The sequence below is a fragment of the Hyla sarda genome, unplaced genomic scaffold (genome assembly GCF_029499605.1).
Source record: "Hyla sarda isolate aHylSar1 unplaced genomic scaffold, aHylSar1.hap1 scaffold_18, whole genome shotgun sequence".
NCBI classification, from domain to species: domain Eukaryota; kingdom Metazoa; phylum Chordata; class Amphibia; order Anura; family Hylidae; genus Hyla; species Hyla sarda.
The window spans coordinates 1,191,278-1,211,321 of record NW_026608445.1 but is presented as its reverse complement, the minus strand read 5'-3'; the positions used below and the strand labels follow the sequence as shown (position 1 = coordinate 1,211,321).

Genomic DNA, 20,044 nt, shown 5'->3' with positions numbered 1-20,044 from the left:
GAGGGCGTATGGATACGCCCTCCGTCCTTAAGTGATGGGACGCGAGGGCGTATGCATACGCCCTTCGTCCCCAAGGAGTTAAACTTTCCACCTTTTATTCACTTTTCAAACAGTTGCAGTCTGGATTGTGACTTGACCGCTCTACTGAAATTATTTTTAACCATGGTCAGTAATGATCTACTAACTGCTTCACATCATTATCCTTTGTCTCTTTTTGTTGTCTATCCTCAGCTATTTTCAACACAGTTGACCACTCTATGTTAAAAACTCTCTTCTCCTTTGACATATTTTCTATTTTGGAGAGACCAAAGAGGAAAAAAAGGCACACGCGCCCCTAGAGCAGTACTACCAAGTGGTGTTGCGCTCAGGGCACAACACCATGTAGCAGATAAATCAGTGGAAATCTGTCAGCAGCCTTGATCCTCCGGTCAGGTCCTTGCTCACCGGTTCAAACAGTATCGGCCAGAAAATAAAAAAAAAGTGGATCTTCGCCAGGCGCATTAACAGTGTGGAATTAAAATAGGGATGTTCCAAGTTAACATCACATCGCTTTATTAGGCACAAAAAGCAACGCGTTTCCTGCCCGTAACGGGCACTTCATCAGGCAAATGTGCATATTTTATATTTTGATTCTCTGCACTGCTGGTCCCTTCAATAACTATTCATTGCCCCGTAAATTCAGCTTTAATTATTAGCAATGGCATACCGTATAGGGCTCTTTGCAACCTGTCTCCTCCATACAAGTCTTATATACTCTTCTAATACTTTTCCTACATACTTGACAATCCTTGCAAGACTTACTATGTGTTTCCGTGACACAGCTATCTCCAAGATTTTACCCATGTATCCCTCTTACTCTGGAACTCTCAGATGACATCAAACTCTCACCCACCTTCAAAAGCAAAAAGAAAACCCATCTCTTTAGAAAAAAATGCAAAATACAATTTATCAAGGGGAGATTTATCAAAACCAGTGCATAGGAAAAGTTGCCCATAGCAACCAATGAGATTGCTTCTTTCATTTTTTTCAGAGGTCTTGTTAAAAATTAAAGAAGCGATCTGATTGGTTACTATGGGCAACTTTTCCTCTGGACAGGTTTTGATAAATAACCCTGCTGCCTCTATCCTCACATAGAAACAGCTTCTTCCCTCTGGGGTGGTACACCTGTCAAACCATAACACCGGTGTCCTAAGGCAAGCACATGGAGGATACAAACTTCCCATGGAGCAGAAGGACGAGCTCAGAGAGGACATAAACCTCTCATCAAGCAGAAGGGCATATATTGTAGATTTTAACAATGTGTTTTTTTTTCACGGTTTTCATATTTCATGTTGGACTGTGTAATAAAGCCTTTTTCTCCTTTCAGCAAATAAAGTTTAGTTTTTTTCATAGGGACACTATCACATTCTAGATGCCACATCTTACACAATTTGGATTTGGCGGTGAGAAATACAGTCAGATTGCACTGTCTGGTGGCTAAGAGTACTGTATGACACCCAAAGCTGCTCCAAAAAAAGCTCTCTAAACGTATTAATATATCTATTCTTAACCTCACTATGTGTACCAATATAATTTAGCAGAGTAATCTCTTTAACACTTTTTTAGTGGACAGAACAGGAAGTTAAGAGCTCGCTTCTTACCATAAGCCTTCTACTACCATACCAGGAAACATGAACATCTGGATTGTTTTTGTCTTTTCTGCTTATATTCAGAGTAAGTCAAAAATCTAAATATTTCCATTTACTAGCAAAATTCAGCAATAATGTGATTGTTATCGTTACTACTACGTGGCTTTTCTCATTGTGCTTCCAATTAAGTTGTACAAATATTCTAAGAGTGGATAAATATATAAGAAAATTAGATATAGACTTAAATGCATATATATAATTTTAAAAGGACATAGGAAGATAAATAGTTAGAGGACATAAATATTTTTAAAACATTGATTTCTATATAAAATGTTTATAGATGATGTAAGATATATGGATATTTATACATTGGTCGATAATTTGAAAAATGAAAGAAAACAAAATAGATAAAGTCATAGAGATAAAACATTATCGGTTTAGAGAAAGGCAACAACCCCAATAAGGTTTATCCTTTTCATACTCAAGATTATACACAGTATTCCATGTGTGGTCTGGATAATGATTTGTATAGGGGAAAAAATATTTTTTATTAAGTAGCAGTTTTACCCAGTGTTTCATTATTTAGTGCAATTTTGTACATTTAGTTGTTTTAGTTTACTGGCTTTATGGATCAAGGCTTGACTGCTGGTGCCCGAATCTATGTTTTGGATGGATGGATGGCTAGATAGAAAGATAGGAAATTTATAGTGAGAATCACAAGTAAGTAAATATAGTTAAATACATTAAGACATGCACGAAAGCCGATAGACAGAATAGAAAATGGTGCAGCAATCCAGAGTAGATGTGCGTTGCAGTCAGACCCTTCAGGATTCACATTAATCTTGAAAAAGTTGCAGCTCTCCTATGGATAATGAGGCAAAAACATAACAATTTATTAACTCCTATTTAATTTCAATGTAATCTTTAGCCCAACATAAGGACTTTCTTACACTGGTGTAAAAAAAGCCCTTTTGTGGAACTGAAACATCACATTAAAATTGGTACATATTTGCATTTAAATAAATAAATTCATAAATTGGATAAATAAATCCATAAATTGATTTATAGATTGATAAAGTATTTACAGAGATAATACATTTATAAATAATTAACTAAAAATGTATATGGAACTAGAGTTTATAGATAGATAGATAGATGACATAAAAGCAAAACTCATGAATATATAGTAGTTATAATAGTAGAGTATTGGAGTCTACACTGCCTATGTGTCCGATTTAAAGTATGAATGTGCAACATATATGTGGGAGAATTATCATTGTGTGTTTAGCTACACATGTTTTTATAACATGTTAGGTGAACATTGCACCTAATTTTTCAAAAGTCGCACTCGGTGTGTTAAATTTTGCGTGCGTACTCGTGTGGGATTTTTGTTGTAGTAAGCAAGTTTTGTAAGTGAACAAATTTACTGGTATTTAGTTGTGACATTTTGTGCCCTCTGCAACAAATTTGCAACATTTTTAAGAATGTTACACATAATAAATTCACAACCACTGCAAAGTCAAGGGGCAAAACTGTTAAAGGAAACAAGTTTGACAAAAATTACTTCAGCACAAAAAGTCGCAAAAAACATTGATGCAACAAATGAGCAACTTTTTTAAAACAAGAAATGCTTGAGAAATCTCCCCAAATTTTTTTTTCTATTTTTATTTTTTTTATTTGGTCATGAACACATTTTTGTGGAAGATCCCAAAGTCATAAATTCACTATATTAACATTCAAGGATAAACTATCTATTTTCTTTGCACATATTGTAAAACATAAATATAGGCATTGGAAAAAGGGCACCTTATCTTTATTATAATGATGCATGTATTTTTTTTTCTTCCAATAGGTATAATGACAGCTGAAAATATCCCTAATTTTTCACATGTCCACTTTGTAGAAATGGGCAAGAACACCAATATATCATGTAACATTACTAAAGGTATGAGTAACTTACAATGGTACAAAGAGAAAGAAGATGGGGGATTAGAGTTCCGGACTGCATGTCACACATCCAACAGAGATAATAGATATCAAGCCATTTGTGACGATAAATCTGGACAGACTATGAAGATTATAAATGTCAGTAAATCTGACTCTGGGGTGTATTATTGCTCAATGTCAGGACTGGAACAGAATTTCCATATAGCGGGCACACTAATAGTTACAGGTAAGATCCTATCTATCTATATATACATCTAATTAAATGTTTGGACCCAAAAAAGTGATTGTATACTCAGGAGTCCAAAAAAATTATCAACACTATAAGAAATCATTTCTTGGTATTTATTATTCTCTGATTGTGCTGGTTGGCTGCTTTTTAGCTTAGATCCAAAACACAGAGCTGTGATCTGACTGTAACTAAGTCACAGTCCCCCGAGGTAGTCTGAAAAACAACAACTTTACTATTGGTTCACACTGATACTCGCTCTCTCCTCTGCAGCTCTAAATCCTCAGTAAATATTAGTTTATTCTGTTAGATTAAGCTAAATATAACAATCTTCCAGTTGTATTGATTTAGAAAATGCTTCCTTGTCTAGATGTTTTTACATATGTGTTATGGCCCCTGGAACCTGGCTCCTACTATATTCAGGCCCTAGGCAATAGGATAACCGGAAGCACAAAAAATAAAAGTTAAGGTGCTTAAATAGTGATGTGCAAACTATATATCAAACAAATTCAATAACAAAGATAAAAAAACACGTCTCACCGACTAAAATTGCTACCAAATGGACTTGAGGTTATTGTTGGACAGGCAGCTCAACTTTATTGGCCTCAACAGCTGCTGCCTAGCACTGGTGACTAAAGTCATGGGATGTATTAAAAGAGGCATAGTGGCTGGTGACAGGAACATAGTTTTGCCTCATAAAAAAATCAGTAGTCAAACCACATTTTGGGCACCTGTATATGGGGACTATTTACCACCACCTGTTGCCTGCTACTGTTGGGGACTACCTTTCTCCATCTGCTATTACATTTTCAAAAAAAGTGGTATGTTGTTTGTGAATATTTTCATTTTTTTTATTTTTTGTGTTGCTGTTAAGGCTAGGTTCACACAGCCGTTTGAATCTGACCAGTTAAGGGTTGCCTTTTTTTTTTAAGGAGAGCCGATCAGACCCTGAAACGGGTCTGATGCAAATGGCTACTACCAGATCATGAAGGACCCCATTCACTTACATGGGGTCCGTTAGTGACCCGCTAATTAAACAGGATTTTAGTGGAGAAAAAAAATTAGAACTTGCACAATTTTTTTTCTCTGCTAAAATCACGCCCCTCTGGCCGGATTGCCAACTGAACTCCGAATAGCAGAGTCCACCGGCAAAGTGACCAAGGCATAATGTGTATGTTTACGGCTTGATGATTACACCATAAGCATTATCTGTTTGGTAGATAATACATAGGGGTAAACTTGTATTTCAGTATGGTAACCAGAACAGAATTGCACACAATGGGGAAGATTTTTCAAAAACCTCTGCAGAGGCAAACTTAACCAGTTTCCTATATCAGATTGCTTCTTTCATTTTTCAGAGTCCTCTTTAACCCCTTAACGACGCAGGACGTATATTTACGTCCTGTGCCGGCTCCCGCGATATGAAGCGGGATCGCGCCGCGATCCCGCATCATATCGCGTGGGTCCCGGCGCTAATCAACGGCCGGGACCCGCGGCTAATACCACACATCGCCGATCGCGGCGATGTGCGGTATTAACCCTTTAGAAGTGGCGGTCAAAGCTGACCGCCGCTTCTAAAGTGAAACTGAAAGTATCCCGGCTGCTCAGTCGGGCTGTTCGGGACCGCCGCGGTGAAATCGCGGCGTCCCGAACAGCTGATCGGACACCGGGAGGGCTCTTACCTGCCTCCTCGGTGTTCGATCGACGAATGACTGCTCCGTGCCTGAGATCCAGGCAGGAGCAGTCAAGCGTCGATAATGCTGATCACAGGCGTGTTAATACACGCCTGTGATCAGGATGAAAGATCAGTGTGTGCAGTGTTATAGGTCCCTATGGGTAAAAAAAAAAAAAAGTAAAAAAAAAGTGTTAATAAAGGTCATTTAACCCCTTCCCTAATAAAAGTTTGAATCACCCCCCTTTTCCCATAAGAAAAATAAAACAGTGTAAAAAAAAATAAAAATAAACATATGTGGTATCGCCGCGTACGTAAATGTCCGAACTATAAAAATATATCATTAATTAAGCCGTACGGTCAATGGCGTACGCGCAAAAAAATTCCAAAGTCCAAAAAAGCGTATTTTGGTAACTTTTTATAACATTAAAAAATGAATAAAAAGTGATCAAAAAGTCAGATCAAAACAAAAATCATACCGATAAAAACTTCAGATCACGGCGCAAAAAATGAGTCCTCATACTGCCCCGTACGTGGAAAAATAAAAAATTATAGGGGTCAGAAGAGGACATTTTTAAATGTATAAATTTTCCTGCATGTAGTTATGATTTTTTCCAGAAGTGCGACAAAATCAAACCTATATAAGTAGGGTATCATTTTAACCGTATGGACCTACAGAATAATGATAAGGTGTAATTTTTACCGAAATATGCACTGCGTAGAAACGGAAGCCCCCAAAAGTTACAAAATGGCGTTTTTTTTCGATTTTGTCGCACAATGATTTTTTTTCCCGTTTCGCCGTGCATTTTTGGGTAAAATGACTAATGTCACTGCAAAGTATAATTGGTGATGCAAAAAATAAGCCATAATATGGATTTTTAGGTGGAAAATTGAAAGGGTTATGATTTTTTAAAGGTAAGGAGGAAAAAACGAAAGTGCAAAAACGGAAAAACCCTGAGTCCTTAAGGGGTTAAAAATGAAATAAGTAATCTGATGGGTTGCTATGGGCAACTGGTCAACTTTTCCTTGTCACAGATTTAGAAATTTGTGTGATTAAAAAAAATAAAATAAAAAATAAATTTGAAATTAAATAAGAGATGAAAACACAATTAATATAACAAATAAAGACTTATTACAAAAAATGTAACCCCATATATACATCCCCCTCCCTAATAAATTAGCCCACCCACCAACCTACCCAGTAATCAAAAAAGCGGTGTGTGGAAGGGGTAGGAAAATAGTGTTTTTTTTTCTTTGAGTGGAAACTGTAACACCATGCCGTGATGGAGGCCGTTCTCCAGAACAGACTTTGATATTTTTGATTACCGTATTTATCGGCGTATAACACGCATTTAGGCAAAAATTTTTAGCCTAAAGTCTATCTGCGTGTTACACGCCGATAAGCCGCTGCAGTTCAATGATTTAAAGCGGGCGCTTTAAATCAATGAACTGCAGCGGCTTTTGCAGGTGCAGAGACCTGCCGTCGCTGCTGGCTTCTCTGCCCCTGCCTGTCCTGGGGTCTAGAGCCCTGCTGCCACCGCTGCTATTGGCGCTGCTGCCCCTTCTCTCCCCCTAGCTATCGGCAATGGGGCAGCGGCACTGATAGACAGAGGGAGAGAAGGGGCAGTGGCACCCATTGCCGGCGCCGCTGCCCCATTGCCTCCCCCATCCCCGGTTGTATAATTACCTGTTGCCGGGGTCGGGTCCGCGCTGTTTCTGGCCTCCGGTGTGGCGTCCCCTGCATCGTTGCTATGCGCTGCAAGACGCAATGATGAGTGACATCACTCGTCATTGCACCCTGCAGCGTATAGCAACGACGCAGGGGACGCCACACCAGAGGCTAGAAGCAGCGCGGACCCGACCCCGGCAACAGGTAATTATATAACCGGGGATGGGGGGAGGCAACGGTGCCGCGGTTGTCGGAAATGAGTGCCGGTTCCGGCAGCGGTGCCGATAGCAGGGGGAGAGAAGGGGCAGCCGCGCCGATAGCAGGGGGAGAGAAGCGGCGACAGCAGGGCTCTAGACCCCAGGAAAGGCAGGGGCAGCGACAGCCTCTCTCCCCCTGCCTTACCTGGGGGTTTCTGTGGGGTCAGAAACAGTGTATCGGGGTATACACATGCACACACACGCACCCTCATTTAACCAAGGATATTTGGGTAAAAAAAATTTTTTTACCCAAATATCCTTGGTAAAATGAGGGTGCGTGTTATAGGCCGGTGCGTGGTATACCCCGATAAATACGGTAAGTCCTCAACAGGGGGAAGAGGGCGCCCAGAGCCAAAGACAGTTGCTGACAACTCTCCAGATAAGAGATAAAGCTTCGGATTCAACTTCTAATTGCTTATCTCTTATCCGGAGGGTTCGATGGCCACGATGGTGGCTTCTGCTGGATGAGCTTCTGGGCTTCTGCTGGATGAGCTTCTGGGCTTCTGCTGGATGAGCTTCTTGTGGTGCCTGTGAGGGACTAGGAGCCGCATCTGCAGGACTACTTTGCATGGTTGCTGGTCTTATAGAGACGCTTGCATCTTCATCCAAGAGCATCTTTATCCAAGTATGTCGGTGTTCTACAGGGTCCTCCATGAACTGGTAATTTCCACTTGTACTGTTTTAAGAAAAACTTTTTTTTAACCCCTTATGGACAATTTTTTTTCCAGTTTTACTGACTGGAGCTTCAAACCCCCAATCGGACAGCGAGGAGGCAGGAAAAGGCCCTTCTCTAAGCTAATTGAGACAATGCGGTTTGACCGATCGATCAGCTCTGTTGAATTGCCGGGATTTCTTTTATATCTCTTTATTTTAGAAGCTGCAATAAACTTTGATCACAATGCCCAGGATTAGAGATGGGTCCCGGGGGCTGATAGCTCCTGACCCCGCATCACAGAAAGGGAGTCGGACGAGGGTGTACAGGTACACAATTTGTCACCATGAAGTTAAAAATAAATAAATAAATACAAAAGCATACTTACGAACAAAGTTTCCTGGTAGCCAAAAGGAAGCTTAGATGCTCCTCGTATGGAAGGTGTTGCCTTTTAGATGGCAATGATCCACTTGTTTCATAATGTTTGTAGGACTTCATATTAGTAGTCTCTGGTTGATTTCCAGTTTGTTCTCAAATCTTTTACTGTAAAAAATGTATTGTTTTAAATACACATTAATTTAAGTTGCAGATTTTAGGTCACATAAAAAAAAAAAGCACACAACGTTTTACCCATTTTGCTACCTGAGCTTACATTTTTGACATTGCCATCAACTTTGATCATGGCTTCTAAAGGTTTAATGCCGGGCATCGGCAAAAAAGGCAATGCCCGGCATTAACCCTGGGTCCTGACTGCTAGCAGTCATCACCTACCGGATTTGAAGAGTGCTCAGCATGTGAGCACGCTTCAAACAGCTACCAGGGTGTACAAGTACAACATGCGTTCTTAAGTACTAGGGTGCCGGCCCAGTGAATTTGGCTAACCATGAAGTAACCATGAGGAGAGTTGCACTTTTTTCAACTGCCGAGGGCATCCACAAGTGAAAGGTTGGATGAAAAGTTTAGGTAAGACAAATAGCATACCTCTGTAATTAAGATATTCAGATCCACGGACATTTTACTGGCAGGCCTTTTATTAGGCATGGTGCAATATATATATATATATATATATATATATATATATATATATATATATATATGAGATGTGCCACAGGTGTGGAGATTATGGTGTTGTGGAGTTCACGAAATGGCCGATTTGCCTCTCCCAGAGCATTTTCTCCACTTCCTCCTTAATTCCTCTTCATTTCCGCGCGAAGCTTAAAATGTCAAAAATCAAGATTTTCCTCTCGAAAATTATTCCCCTTGAATTGTCAATCCCAATGTCCTAGTGCCAGATGTTAATATTTGATGTTCAATTGTCAGATGTTGTTTGGGTGTCTCAGTGCCAGATGTTATTATTTGATGTCCTGGTGCCAGATGTTATTATTTGATGTCCCGATGCCAGATGTTGTTATTTGATGTCCTGGTGCCAGATGTTGTTATTTGATGTCCCGATGCCAGATGTTATTTGATGTCCTGGTGCCAGATGTTATTATTTGATGTCCCGATGCCAGATGTTGCTATTTGATGTCTCGTGCCAGATGTTATTTGATGTCCCAGTGCCAGATGTTATTTGATGTCCCGGTGCCAGATGTTAATATTTGATGTCCCTGTGTCATATGTTAATATTTGATGCCCCAGTGCCAGATGTTAATATTTGTCCCGGTGCCGATGTTATTTGATGCCCCGGCGTCAGATGTTATTATTTGATGTCCTGGTGTCAGATGTTATTTGATGCCCTGGTGCCAGATGTTATTATTTGATGCCCCAGTGTCAGATGTAAATATATGATGCCCCAGTGCCAAATGTTAGTCTTTTATGTCCCATTGCCAGATGTCCATAAATTGATGTTCTATTGCTAGATGTTAAAGTTGCAGATGTTCATCTTTAAAAATAAATAACAATAATTAGTAATTTAGTTATGACCTACATAAATATAACTGTATAAGCTGTAAGAATTCTTTACACTGTATGTTATATTAACACCTAAATGCACACATTAAGTACACTGGTTTACATGTAGTAAGTGTAAAGCACAAAACTGTAACAGTGCAAAAAACGAATACATTTTTGTAAGTGGCAAATGAAGGCCACTAGCAGTTCACCCCCGTCCAACAGCAAAAGAGATATAGGTAGGCAACAGAGGATTCTGTAACTTCTCAGCACTGTCAGAAGACACTGAGGTTATCTAGATTTTTCTTTTACAATGGTTAAGGCATAGGATAAAGTACTGGGTCTTCCACCCCTGTTGCTTTTAATTGAGATTTACAATATGTCCAGCAGTATAGAATATTTTGGATATTCACATTAAGAAGTTTTCCAGAATTTACAGATATAGCTAACACCACTACCTTGATTGGAAATGCCCTACCGTATCCATGGTGTAGTACACTATGGGAATGTACTTTATGCACAGGCGCAGGGACTCTTGTCATTGGCTTTATACTTTATACATTGGCTGCTGAAGAAAGGGCTGCTACTCCCTGAAATGCATCAAACTATTTGATTTTATTCATTATAATATTGTCGTAGTATATAATTACTTGAACTAAACTTTGGAGACATGAGGACGCTAAAAACATCATCAGTGTCTGCTGCCACAGACCTGGAAACAACTATAATCTATCGAGGACCACAGAAATATTTTGCCATACATGAGGAATGTCTGTTGCCACAGACTCTGGATACCTATAATCGATTCAGGACCATAGCACTATCTATGAATATATTCAGGATCTACGATACTTACCATCCAGATTCCGCTACAACGCAGGGCTCTGCTTCAGCTATACGGGCATTACTGGACCTGTAGTTCTCTTATGAGACTACAGCGGCGAGTGGTGAAATACACCAAAAATCAGTTTTCTCTGTTTTTTATATAACTAACTTTGGCCTAAAGATGGGAACTATTGGACTTGTAGTCCTCTGAAAGTGAAATCCGCTGCATAACTGGTACATTTTTTCAGATCTTTTATGGAATGATCTCTAGCCCAAATAATATTATTATTATCACACAGTGACAGGCACTATCGGACTATTAATCTGCTTACAGTAATATATGCAGTTTTGGTTTATACAGTATTTTAGATCAAACTCTTGACTAAACTGTTACATTTTAACTCTGCTGTGGCTTATAACAGAAAGTTCACTAATTGGTAGAAATAATGTATTTGATTTTTATTTTATATATATATATATATATATATATATATATATATATATATATATCTATATATACATACATATATATATATATATATATATATATATATATACTGTGAAAGTATCCATTAAATAGTAGGAGTTCACAAGGGCCCTGCGACCCCCCGTCTATTATTAACAATATTTTACTTATGTATTCTTTTTATTACTCTCATCATTTTAAGATGTCAATACATTTTTTATTTATATATGTACCACTTAGAGGACTGCTATATTTTTTGCTGTATATTTACCTACATTCTGCCTTTGGGAATTGGCAGACACCTCGGTTGTAGATGAGTAATGTGAGCTGCACCCAGACATATTTTTGTGAAGGGTGTAAAAAGTGCCCAGACAATGTAGTAAGTGCATTTGTGTGAGGGCGGCCATGATGTTGTGTTGCTGTGCTCACATTGGTGGCAGCTACATCTGTGGATTATTTCATACATGAGTGTTCTTACACATGGCCATGCATTAAAAAGACAGTGCCAAAACTTTCCCAGGTGTAGGGGAACCACAGGCAGCAATATTAGTAAATTTTATTAAAAAAAGAACTTGCCATAAACATGTCAGAAGTTTAGATGTGTGGGGATCAACTAGAACGAAGAGGAATAAGCAATCGTCTGAGTCTTCACCTCTTTGCTTCTGCTTGTGACCAGAATGCTGAGAGAGCGGTATAAGGGCTCAGTGATAGACTATAGACATTCACTGTGTCCATATACCATGTGATCGGCTTTCTGATGGGAGACAAGTGAAAACAAAGGGGTACATTCTAGTGATTGGAGGGGGTCTCAGCACCTGTTCCCTACCCATCTCTACAACATGTCAGAATTTTGCTAACCAAACAGGTACACGTTAAAGGTAAACTAAAACCTGCACTAAACCCAATACACAGGGTAATGGTGGGGTGGGTGAAACAGATTAAAACAAGGTATCACTTACCCGGATCTGCAGTCTAGTTTCGGAGATACCTTGTTGTATTAGCCTCCATTGCGCAAAGTCGACAAATACAACAGTTATCTCCGGTATGGGGCCACGGATCCAGGCAACTTGTTGTAATCCGGTTTGCTCATACTGTAACCCTGTGTATTGGATTTAGTGTGGATGAAATGGCTGTTAGTTTCTCTTTAAGGTAGATGGATCTTTTGTCATTTTATAGGCATGTAAAGGCGACATTTATCAGAGTGGATCTTGTATACTTACTGCTTACTACACTGTGGTCTTGCAGCAGCAGCAAAAGAGAGATCTCAGCCAAAAAATAATAAGAAAAAAGACAACACGAAGAAACATATTTCCATGGATACAAAGTTGAAAAGAATATTTACTTCCATTGGTACCCAGAGGTTAGTTCTCCCACCCTCCCTCTCTTTTTGTTATTGGACCGGTGGTGTTTTCGGTCCACTTGTTTTTTGTTGTGCGGAAAGGCTTTATTCTAGTCTATAGAGACCATCTCCTGTAATCAGATTAACTGCCCGCCGATCCGGCTATAACTAACAATTGGAGGGTGTCGCAGCACTGAGACCCCGATCTTAATGACATTTCAAAAGTTTATGCAAGTGACAGTAACACTTTAAAAAAAATAAATAAATAAATAAATAAAAAAAGGATTACATTTCTCAGCTATTCTTGCACAAAAAACAGACTAAGACCTCCGTTTTAAAGATCCGTTTGATGTTCTGTTATGAAAACCCTGAAAATCAGCCATTAAACGTCCGTTAGAAAATCCCATACATCCGTTAGAAAATCCCATTATAGTCTATGGGATTTTTACATTATACGTTTGAATCCGTTATAGTCCGTTATTAATAACGGATGTTATTTTGTGACGGAAGATAGTAACGGGAGAAACAGTGCATGCATTATTTCTTGCGTTCATTCTGCCATCACAAAATAATGTCCGTTATTAATAACGGACTATAACGGATTAAAACGGATAATGGAAAAATCCCATAGACTATAATGGGATTTTCTAACGGACGTACGGGATTTTCTAATGGACGTTTAATGGCCGATTTTCAGGGTTTTCATAACGGAATATCAAACGAATCTTTAAAACGGATTAATTTTATAGTGTGAAAGCAGCCTAAGTCTGCTTTTTAGGGTCACATACAGATACCTTAACTACAATGTGAGGATTACCCCAACTTGTAGGCCTCTCCCACTAGTGGTCGCAATTTTAGGGCTCCCACTTTTTCCTGTATTAAGAAGCGGGTGAAGCTGAGCCTCCCCACACCTAATGTTTCCAAGCATTATCTCTAATGTACCCTGAAGACAACCACAATGGCCCTTAACACCCCCCCAACACTAAGGTTCTACCAGGAAAGGGGACAATCCATAAATATTCTATTTGCCTGGAGGTCCAGGGCTTTTTGGCATCCGCTTCCTCTTTCTCTCTGAGGCTGAAGTGAAAACAAAAACCATTAGTCACAAACAAATTCTCAATTTATTGAAGAAGGGAACACAAAAAAAGAAAAAAAGACATGACAAGCCCTCAATGAAAAGACTCACCACGGTTGTGGACATGACAAGCCTCCAATGAGAAGTATCACAACCGTTATGGACATTGGGTGGTATTTATCAACAGATTTATGTGTTTTTTTCCCGTAACTTTGGCGCAATTCTTTGGTGCAGTGTCTTTTTGCGCCAAAGTTTGTTGCATTCTCTCCACTGTTATTTTTTAAACTTGCTCAAAATCACATGGTCATGTGTGTGATTTTTGCTTTGGTCCATAAATACATAATTTGCGCAAATCGATCTTTGGTGCAATTTTGAGTCTTTAGGGGGGTTTTTTGGGGCGCAATTCACCACCAAGAAATTTTGTACATGGAAAACACACATAGCAATGTCAGAAAATGAAAAGTCGTCAAAATAAATAAAAAAAAAATTTTGTGAAAGCAGCGACACCTCTAGGGCTGTGCACTACTGTCCTGTGACATGGTTGTCTCTGAGGGACCTTCACCCTCCATTGAGCCAGCATTGGACATGGCCACACAGGTTCAGGAAAGGTAAGCACTAAAGGTAACAAGAAAAAAAACACTCAAGTTAAAAATAAAATCCATTTCACATGGTGGCTATTAACAACACAAAAGAAAATAACTCACTTCACTTGCTGATATACTGCAGGAGGGACTCTGGAATGGCTGCTCTACAGGGTAAAATATGATGTCCTCTGTGGCGGTAAGTTCTGTGTAAAAGGCGCTGTGAACAGTGTTTGCGCTAAAATTACTAACAACGTGCGCGAAATGATACATTTGGTGCACATCCGCAAAAAACAAAGTGAAAAAAAAAAGAGTAAAAAGAAACTGTCAACAGGCAAAATTGATAAATACATCCTCTCTTCCTCTTTCCGGTCCATTTCTCTCTTCTCACTAGATACATAATAGAAAATAACCAATTAAAGAAACAGTACACGTGAAAAAAAAGCAGCACTTGGCACAGCAAACTGATCCTCCTGCCACAAATCCAAACCTTCCATATGGGGTATAAGGCAGTAATCGTTTCGCATCCAAACAAACTTGGTGGTGCAAGCTTTTATCAGGAAAATGCAGACTTATCAACCATGTAAGTATGAAGAAGGAAAAGTGCACTCACCAAGAATGTTGCTTCATTTGTGTCTTTTAATGTTCATCTTATCATAACAACAAGCGCAACATGGTGTGCAGGGAAAAAGCACGAAGGGAGGTACTTGCTTTCTTCCTGCACGCCATGTTCTGCTTGTTGTTATGATAAGATGAACCTTAAAAGACAAAGATGAAGCAACGTCCTTGGTGAGTGCGCTTTCTTCATACTTACACAATTAGAGAAACAGATCAGGATGTCATGATTTATGGTCCCTGACCTGTGATTCCCTCATAATCACCCTCTACAAAACGGTCTCCATTATCCTTTAGATATTTGGAACATCTTCTTGTAGGACACCCATATAACATCAGTGTTATTGTCACTCCAAAACAGCTTTATCTGTCCCCAATATAATAAGAAGACTCCTTTTCTCATTGTATCACATCTAAAGTTAAAATAAAGGGGAACCTGAGAGGAAGTGTCAAGTTGTGGTGAAATGTCCTGTGTCTTTCATCATGTGTCCATGAGGCCAAGCAACTTCTGTCAACTTATATCTGGAATATTTCCCAGAAGGCTTATCTAGAAGCCTTGGCAGCAGCTGCCTGGCACTGATCACTAAAGTTGAGTTTACTGTCTACCAGTACCCCCAAGTCCTTTTCTGTAGAAGTTTTACCTAATGTTTTATTATTTAACAACACAAAAGGAAAAAAGATCACTGCACACTGTCACGATTCGGCTGGCAGGAGGTGGATCCTCTGTGCCAGAGAGGGATTGGCGTGGACCGTGCTGGTGGACCGGTTCTAAGTTGCTACTGGTATTCACCAGAGCCCGCCGCAAAGCGGGATGGTCTTGCAGCGGCGGTAGCAACCAGGTCGTATCCACTAGCAACGGCTCAACCTCTCTGACTGCTGAAGATAGGCGCGGTACAAGGGAGTAGACAAGAGCAAGGTCGGACGTAGCAGAAGGTCGGGGCAGGCAGCAAGGATCGTAGTCAGGGGCAACGGCAGGAGGTCTGGAACACAGGCTAGGAACACACAAGGAAACGCTTTCACTGGCACAATGGCAACAAGATCCGGCGAGGGAGTGCAGGGGAAGTGAGGTATAAATAGGAAGTGCACAGGTGAACACACTAATTAAGCCAACTGGGCCAATCAGCGGCGCAGTGGCCCTTTAAATCGCAGAGACCCGGCGCGCGCGCACTCTAAGGAGCGGGGCCGCGCGCCGGGACAGGACCGACGGAGAGCGAGTCAGGTACGGGAGCCGGGGTGCGCATCGCGAGCGGGCGCCACCCGCATCGCGAATCGCATCCCGGCTGGCAGAGGTATCGCAGCGCACCCGGTCAGCAGGTCTGACCGGGGCGCTGCAATTGCGAGGATGTTGCGAGCGCTCCGGGGAGGAGCGGGGACCCGGAGCGCTCGGCGTAACAGTACCCCCCCCCCTTCGGTCTCCCCCTCTTCTTGGAGCCTGAGAACCTGAGGACCAGACTTTTGTCTAGGATGTTGTCCTCAGGTTCCCAGGATCTCTCTTCTGGACCACAGCCCTCCCAATCTACCAAAAAAAATCTTTTCCCTCTGACCGTCTTGGAGGCCAGTATCTCCTTCACGGAGAAGATGTCAGAAGAACCGGAAACAGGAGTGGGAGAAACAAGTTTGGGAGAGAAACGGTTGATGATGAGTGGTTTAAGGAGAGAGACATGGAAGGCATTGGGAATACGAAGAGAAGGAGGAAGAAGGAGTTTGTAAGAGACAGGATTAATCTGGCACAAGACTTTGAAAGGACCAAGATAGCGTGGTCCCAGTTTGTAACTGGGGACACGAAAGCGGACATATTTAGCGGAGAGCCATACCTTGTCTCCGGGAGCAAAAATGGGGGGAGTTCTTCTTTTCTTATCGGCAAACCTTTTCATGCGGGATGAAGCCTGTAAAAGAGAATTTTGGGTCTCTTTCCATATGGTGGAAAGATCACGAGTCACTTCATCCACAGCGGGCAAACCAGAGGGCAAGGGAGTAGGGAGGGGGGGAAGAGGGTGACGGCCGTACACCACGAAAAATGGGGACTTAGCAGAAGATTCAGAGACTCTGAAGTTGTATGAGAATTCGGCCCATGGTAGAAGATCTGCCCAGTCATCCTGGCGGGAGGAAACAAAATGCCGTAAATAGTCACCCAGGACCTGGTTAATTCTTTCTACTTGCCCATTGGATTGGGGATGATAAGAAGAAGAGAAGTTTAATTTAATCTTGAGCTGTTTACAGAGGGCCCTCCAGAATTTAGACACGAATTGGACGCCTCTATCCGAGACGATCTGCGTGGGCAAACCGTGAAGACGAAAAATGTGTACAAAAAATTGTTTTGCCAACTGAGGCGCTGAAGGAAGACCAGGAAGAGGAATAAAATGTGCCATCTTGGAAAATCGATCAACGACCACCCAAACAACAGTGTTGCCACGGGATGGGGGTAAGTCTGTAATAAAGTCCATACCAATCAGTGACCAAGGCTGTTCGGGGACAGGCAGAGGATGAAGGAGACCAGCAGGCTTCTGGCGAGGAGTCTTATCCCGGGCACAGACAATACAGGCCCGCACAAAATCAACAACATCCGTCTCCAGAGTCGGCCACCAATAGAAACGAGAGATGAGTTGCAAGGACTTTTTGATGCCCGCATGGCCTGCGAGGTGGGAGGAGTGACCCCATTTGAGAATCCCGAGACGTTGGCGTGGAGAAACAAAGGTCTTCCCTGGAGGGGTTTGCCTGATGGAGGCTGGAGAAGTGGAGATCAGACAGTCAGGAGGAATGATGTGTTGCGGAGAGACCTCTACTTCCGAGGCATCCGAGGAACGAGAGAGGACATCGGCCCTAATGTTCTTGTCGGCAGGGCGACAATGAATTTCAAAGTTAAAACGGGCAAAGAACAACGACCACCTGGCCTGGCGAGGGTTCAGCCGTTGAGCAGACTGGAGATAGGAGAGATTCTTGTGATCGGTGTAAATGATAACTGGAAATTTTGATCCCTCCAGCAGATGCCTCCATTCCTCAAGTGCCAATTTAATGGCCAGTAGTTCTCGATCCCCGATGGAGTAGTTTCTCTCCGCCGGAGAGAAGGTCCTAGAAAAAAAACCACAAGTAACAGCATGCCCGGAAGAATTTTTTTGTAGAAGGACCGCTCCAGCTCCCACTGAGGAGGCATCTACCTCCAATAGGAAGGGTTTAGATGGGTCAGGTCTGGAGAGCACGGGAGCAGAAGAAAAGGCAGATGTTACGCCGAGCGCTCCGGGTCCCCGCTCCTCCCCGGAGCGCTCGCTTCACTCCCTCCGCTGCAGCGCTCCGGTCACGTCCTCTGACCCGGGGCGCTGCGATCCTGCTGCCAGCCGGGATGCGATTCGCGATGCGGGTAGCGCCCGCTCGCGATGCGCACCCCGGCTCCCCTACCTGACTCGCTCCCCGTCTGTTCTGTCCCGGCGCGCGCGGCCCCGCTCCCTAGGGCGCGCGCGCGCCGGGTCTCTGCGATTTAAAGGGCCACTGCGCCGCTGATTGGCGCAGTGGTTCCAATTAGGGTTTTCACCTGTGCACTTCCCTATATTACCTCACTTCCCTTGCACTCCCTTGCCGGATCTTGTTGCCTTAGTGCCAGTGAAAGCGTTCCTTGTGTATTCCTTGCCTGTGTTTCCAGACCTTCTGCCGTTGCCCCTGACTACGATCCTTGCTGCCTGCCCCGACCTTCTGCTACGTCCGACCTTGCTTCTGCCTACTCCCTTGTACCGCGCCTATCTTCAGCAGCCAGAGAGGTGAGCCGTTGCTAGTGGATACGACCTGGTCACTACCGCCGCAGCAAGACCATCCCGCTTTGCGGCGGGCTCTGGTGAAAACCAGTAGTGGCTTAGAACCGGTCCACTAGCACGGTCCACGCCAATCCCTCTCTGGCACAGAGGGTCCACTACCTGCCAGCCGGCATCGTGACAGCAGACTTGAGCCGTTTAAATGCGTCTTCCGCTTGGGGAGACCAGGACTTGGGATTGGCATTTTTCTTGGTTAAAGCCACAATAGGAGCCACAATAGTGGAAAAGTGTGGAATAAATTGTCTGTAATAATTGGCGAACCCCAAAAAACGTTGGATAGCACGGAGTCCAGAGGGGCGTGGCCAATCTAAGACGGCAGAGAGTTTATCCGGGTCCATTTGTAATCCCTGGCCAGAGACCAAGTATCCTAGGAAAGGAAGAGATTGACATTCAAACAGACATTTCTCCATTTTGGCATAAAGTTGATTGTCTCGAAGTCTCTGAAGAACCATGCGGACATGCTGGCGGTGTTCTTCTAAGTTGGCAGAAAAAATCAGAATATCGTCCAGATACACAACAACACAGGAATATAAGAGATCACGAAAAATTTCATTAACAAAGTCTTGGAAGACGGCAGGGGCGTTGCACAGGCCAAAGGGCATGACCAGATACTCAAAGTGTCCATCTCTGGTGTTAAATGCAGTCTTCCATTCGTCCCCCTCCCTGATGCGGATGAGATTATAAGCACCTCTTAAGTCCAGTTTGGTAAAGATGTGGGCACCTTGAAGGCGATCAAAGAGTTCTGAGATAAGAGGTAGGGGGTAGCGGTTCTTTACCGTGATTTTATTAAGTCCGCGGTAATCAATGCAAGGACGTAGGGAGCCATCTTTTTTGGACACAAAAAAAAATCCAGCTCCGGCAGGAGAGGAGGATTTGCGGATAAACCCCTTTTTTAAATTTTCCTGAATGTATTCAGACATAGCAAGAGTCTCTGGAGCGGATAGAGGGTAAATTCTGCCCCGGGGTGGAGTAGTGCCCGGGAGGAGGTCAATAGGACAGTCATAAGGCCTGTTAGGGGGTAAAGTTTCAGCTTGCTTTTTGCAAAATACGTCAGCATAGTCCATATAAGCCTTAGGGAGACCGGTTACAGGGGGAACCACAGGGTCACGGCAGGGAGTACTGGGAACCGGTTTAAGACAGTCCTTGAAACAAGAAGTACCCCACCTCTTGATCTCTCCTGTGGACCAATCAAGGGTTGGGGAATGGCGTTGAAGCCACGGTAATCCAAGGAGAATTTCGGAAGTGCAATTGGAGAGGACCAAAAACTAAATTTTTTCGTGATGAGGTCCGATGCACATTAGGAGGGGTTCCGTGCGGTAACGCACGGTACAGTCCAATCTTTCATTGTTAACACAATTGATGTAGAGGGGTCTGGCGAGACTGGTCACCGGGATGTTGAACC

The 20,044-nt window shown here is 42.3% G+C and overlaps 1 protein-coding gene and 1 long non-coding RNA gene across 4 annotated transcripts in view; one reads left to right on the top strand and one right to left on the bottom strand.

Moving 5' to 3' along the window:
* Nucleotides 1–2,064: 2,064 nt before the first annotated feature.
* The window catches only part of LOC130313962 (uncharacterized), a 33,937-nt gene continuing 15,957 nt past the window's right edge, over nt 2,065–20,044 (bottom strand). The window contains exons 1-3 of one of the 2 annotated variants that reach the window (XR_008861755.1): nt 9,033–9,124; nt 8,440–8,594; nt 2,065–2,490 (exon numbers count right to left, since the gene is read on the bottom strand). This is a non-coding gene — a long non-coding RNA (uncharacterized LOC130313962). Of the gene's footprint in view, nt 2,491–8,439; nt 8,595–9,032; nt 9,125–20,044 lie in introns of those variants that run through there. The other variant, XR_008861754.1, reaches the window with a different exon arrangement.
* The window catches only part of LOC130313961 (uncharacterized), a 58,467-nt gene continuing 42,087 nt past the window's right edge, over nt 3,665–20,044 (top strand). For both annotated transcript variants that reach the window (XM_056552686.1, XM_056552687.1), the window contains exon 1: nt 3,665–3,801. In XM_056552686.1, coding sequence (XP_056408661.1) covers nt 3,699–3,801 — 103 coding nt within the window. In that variant the 5' untranslated portion in view covers nt 3,665–3,698. The remainder of the gene's footprint in view (nt 3,802–20,044) is intronic.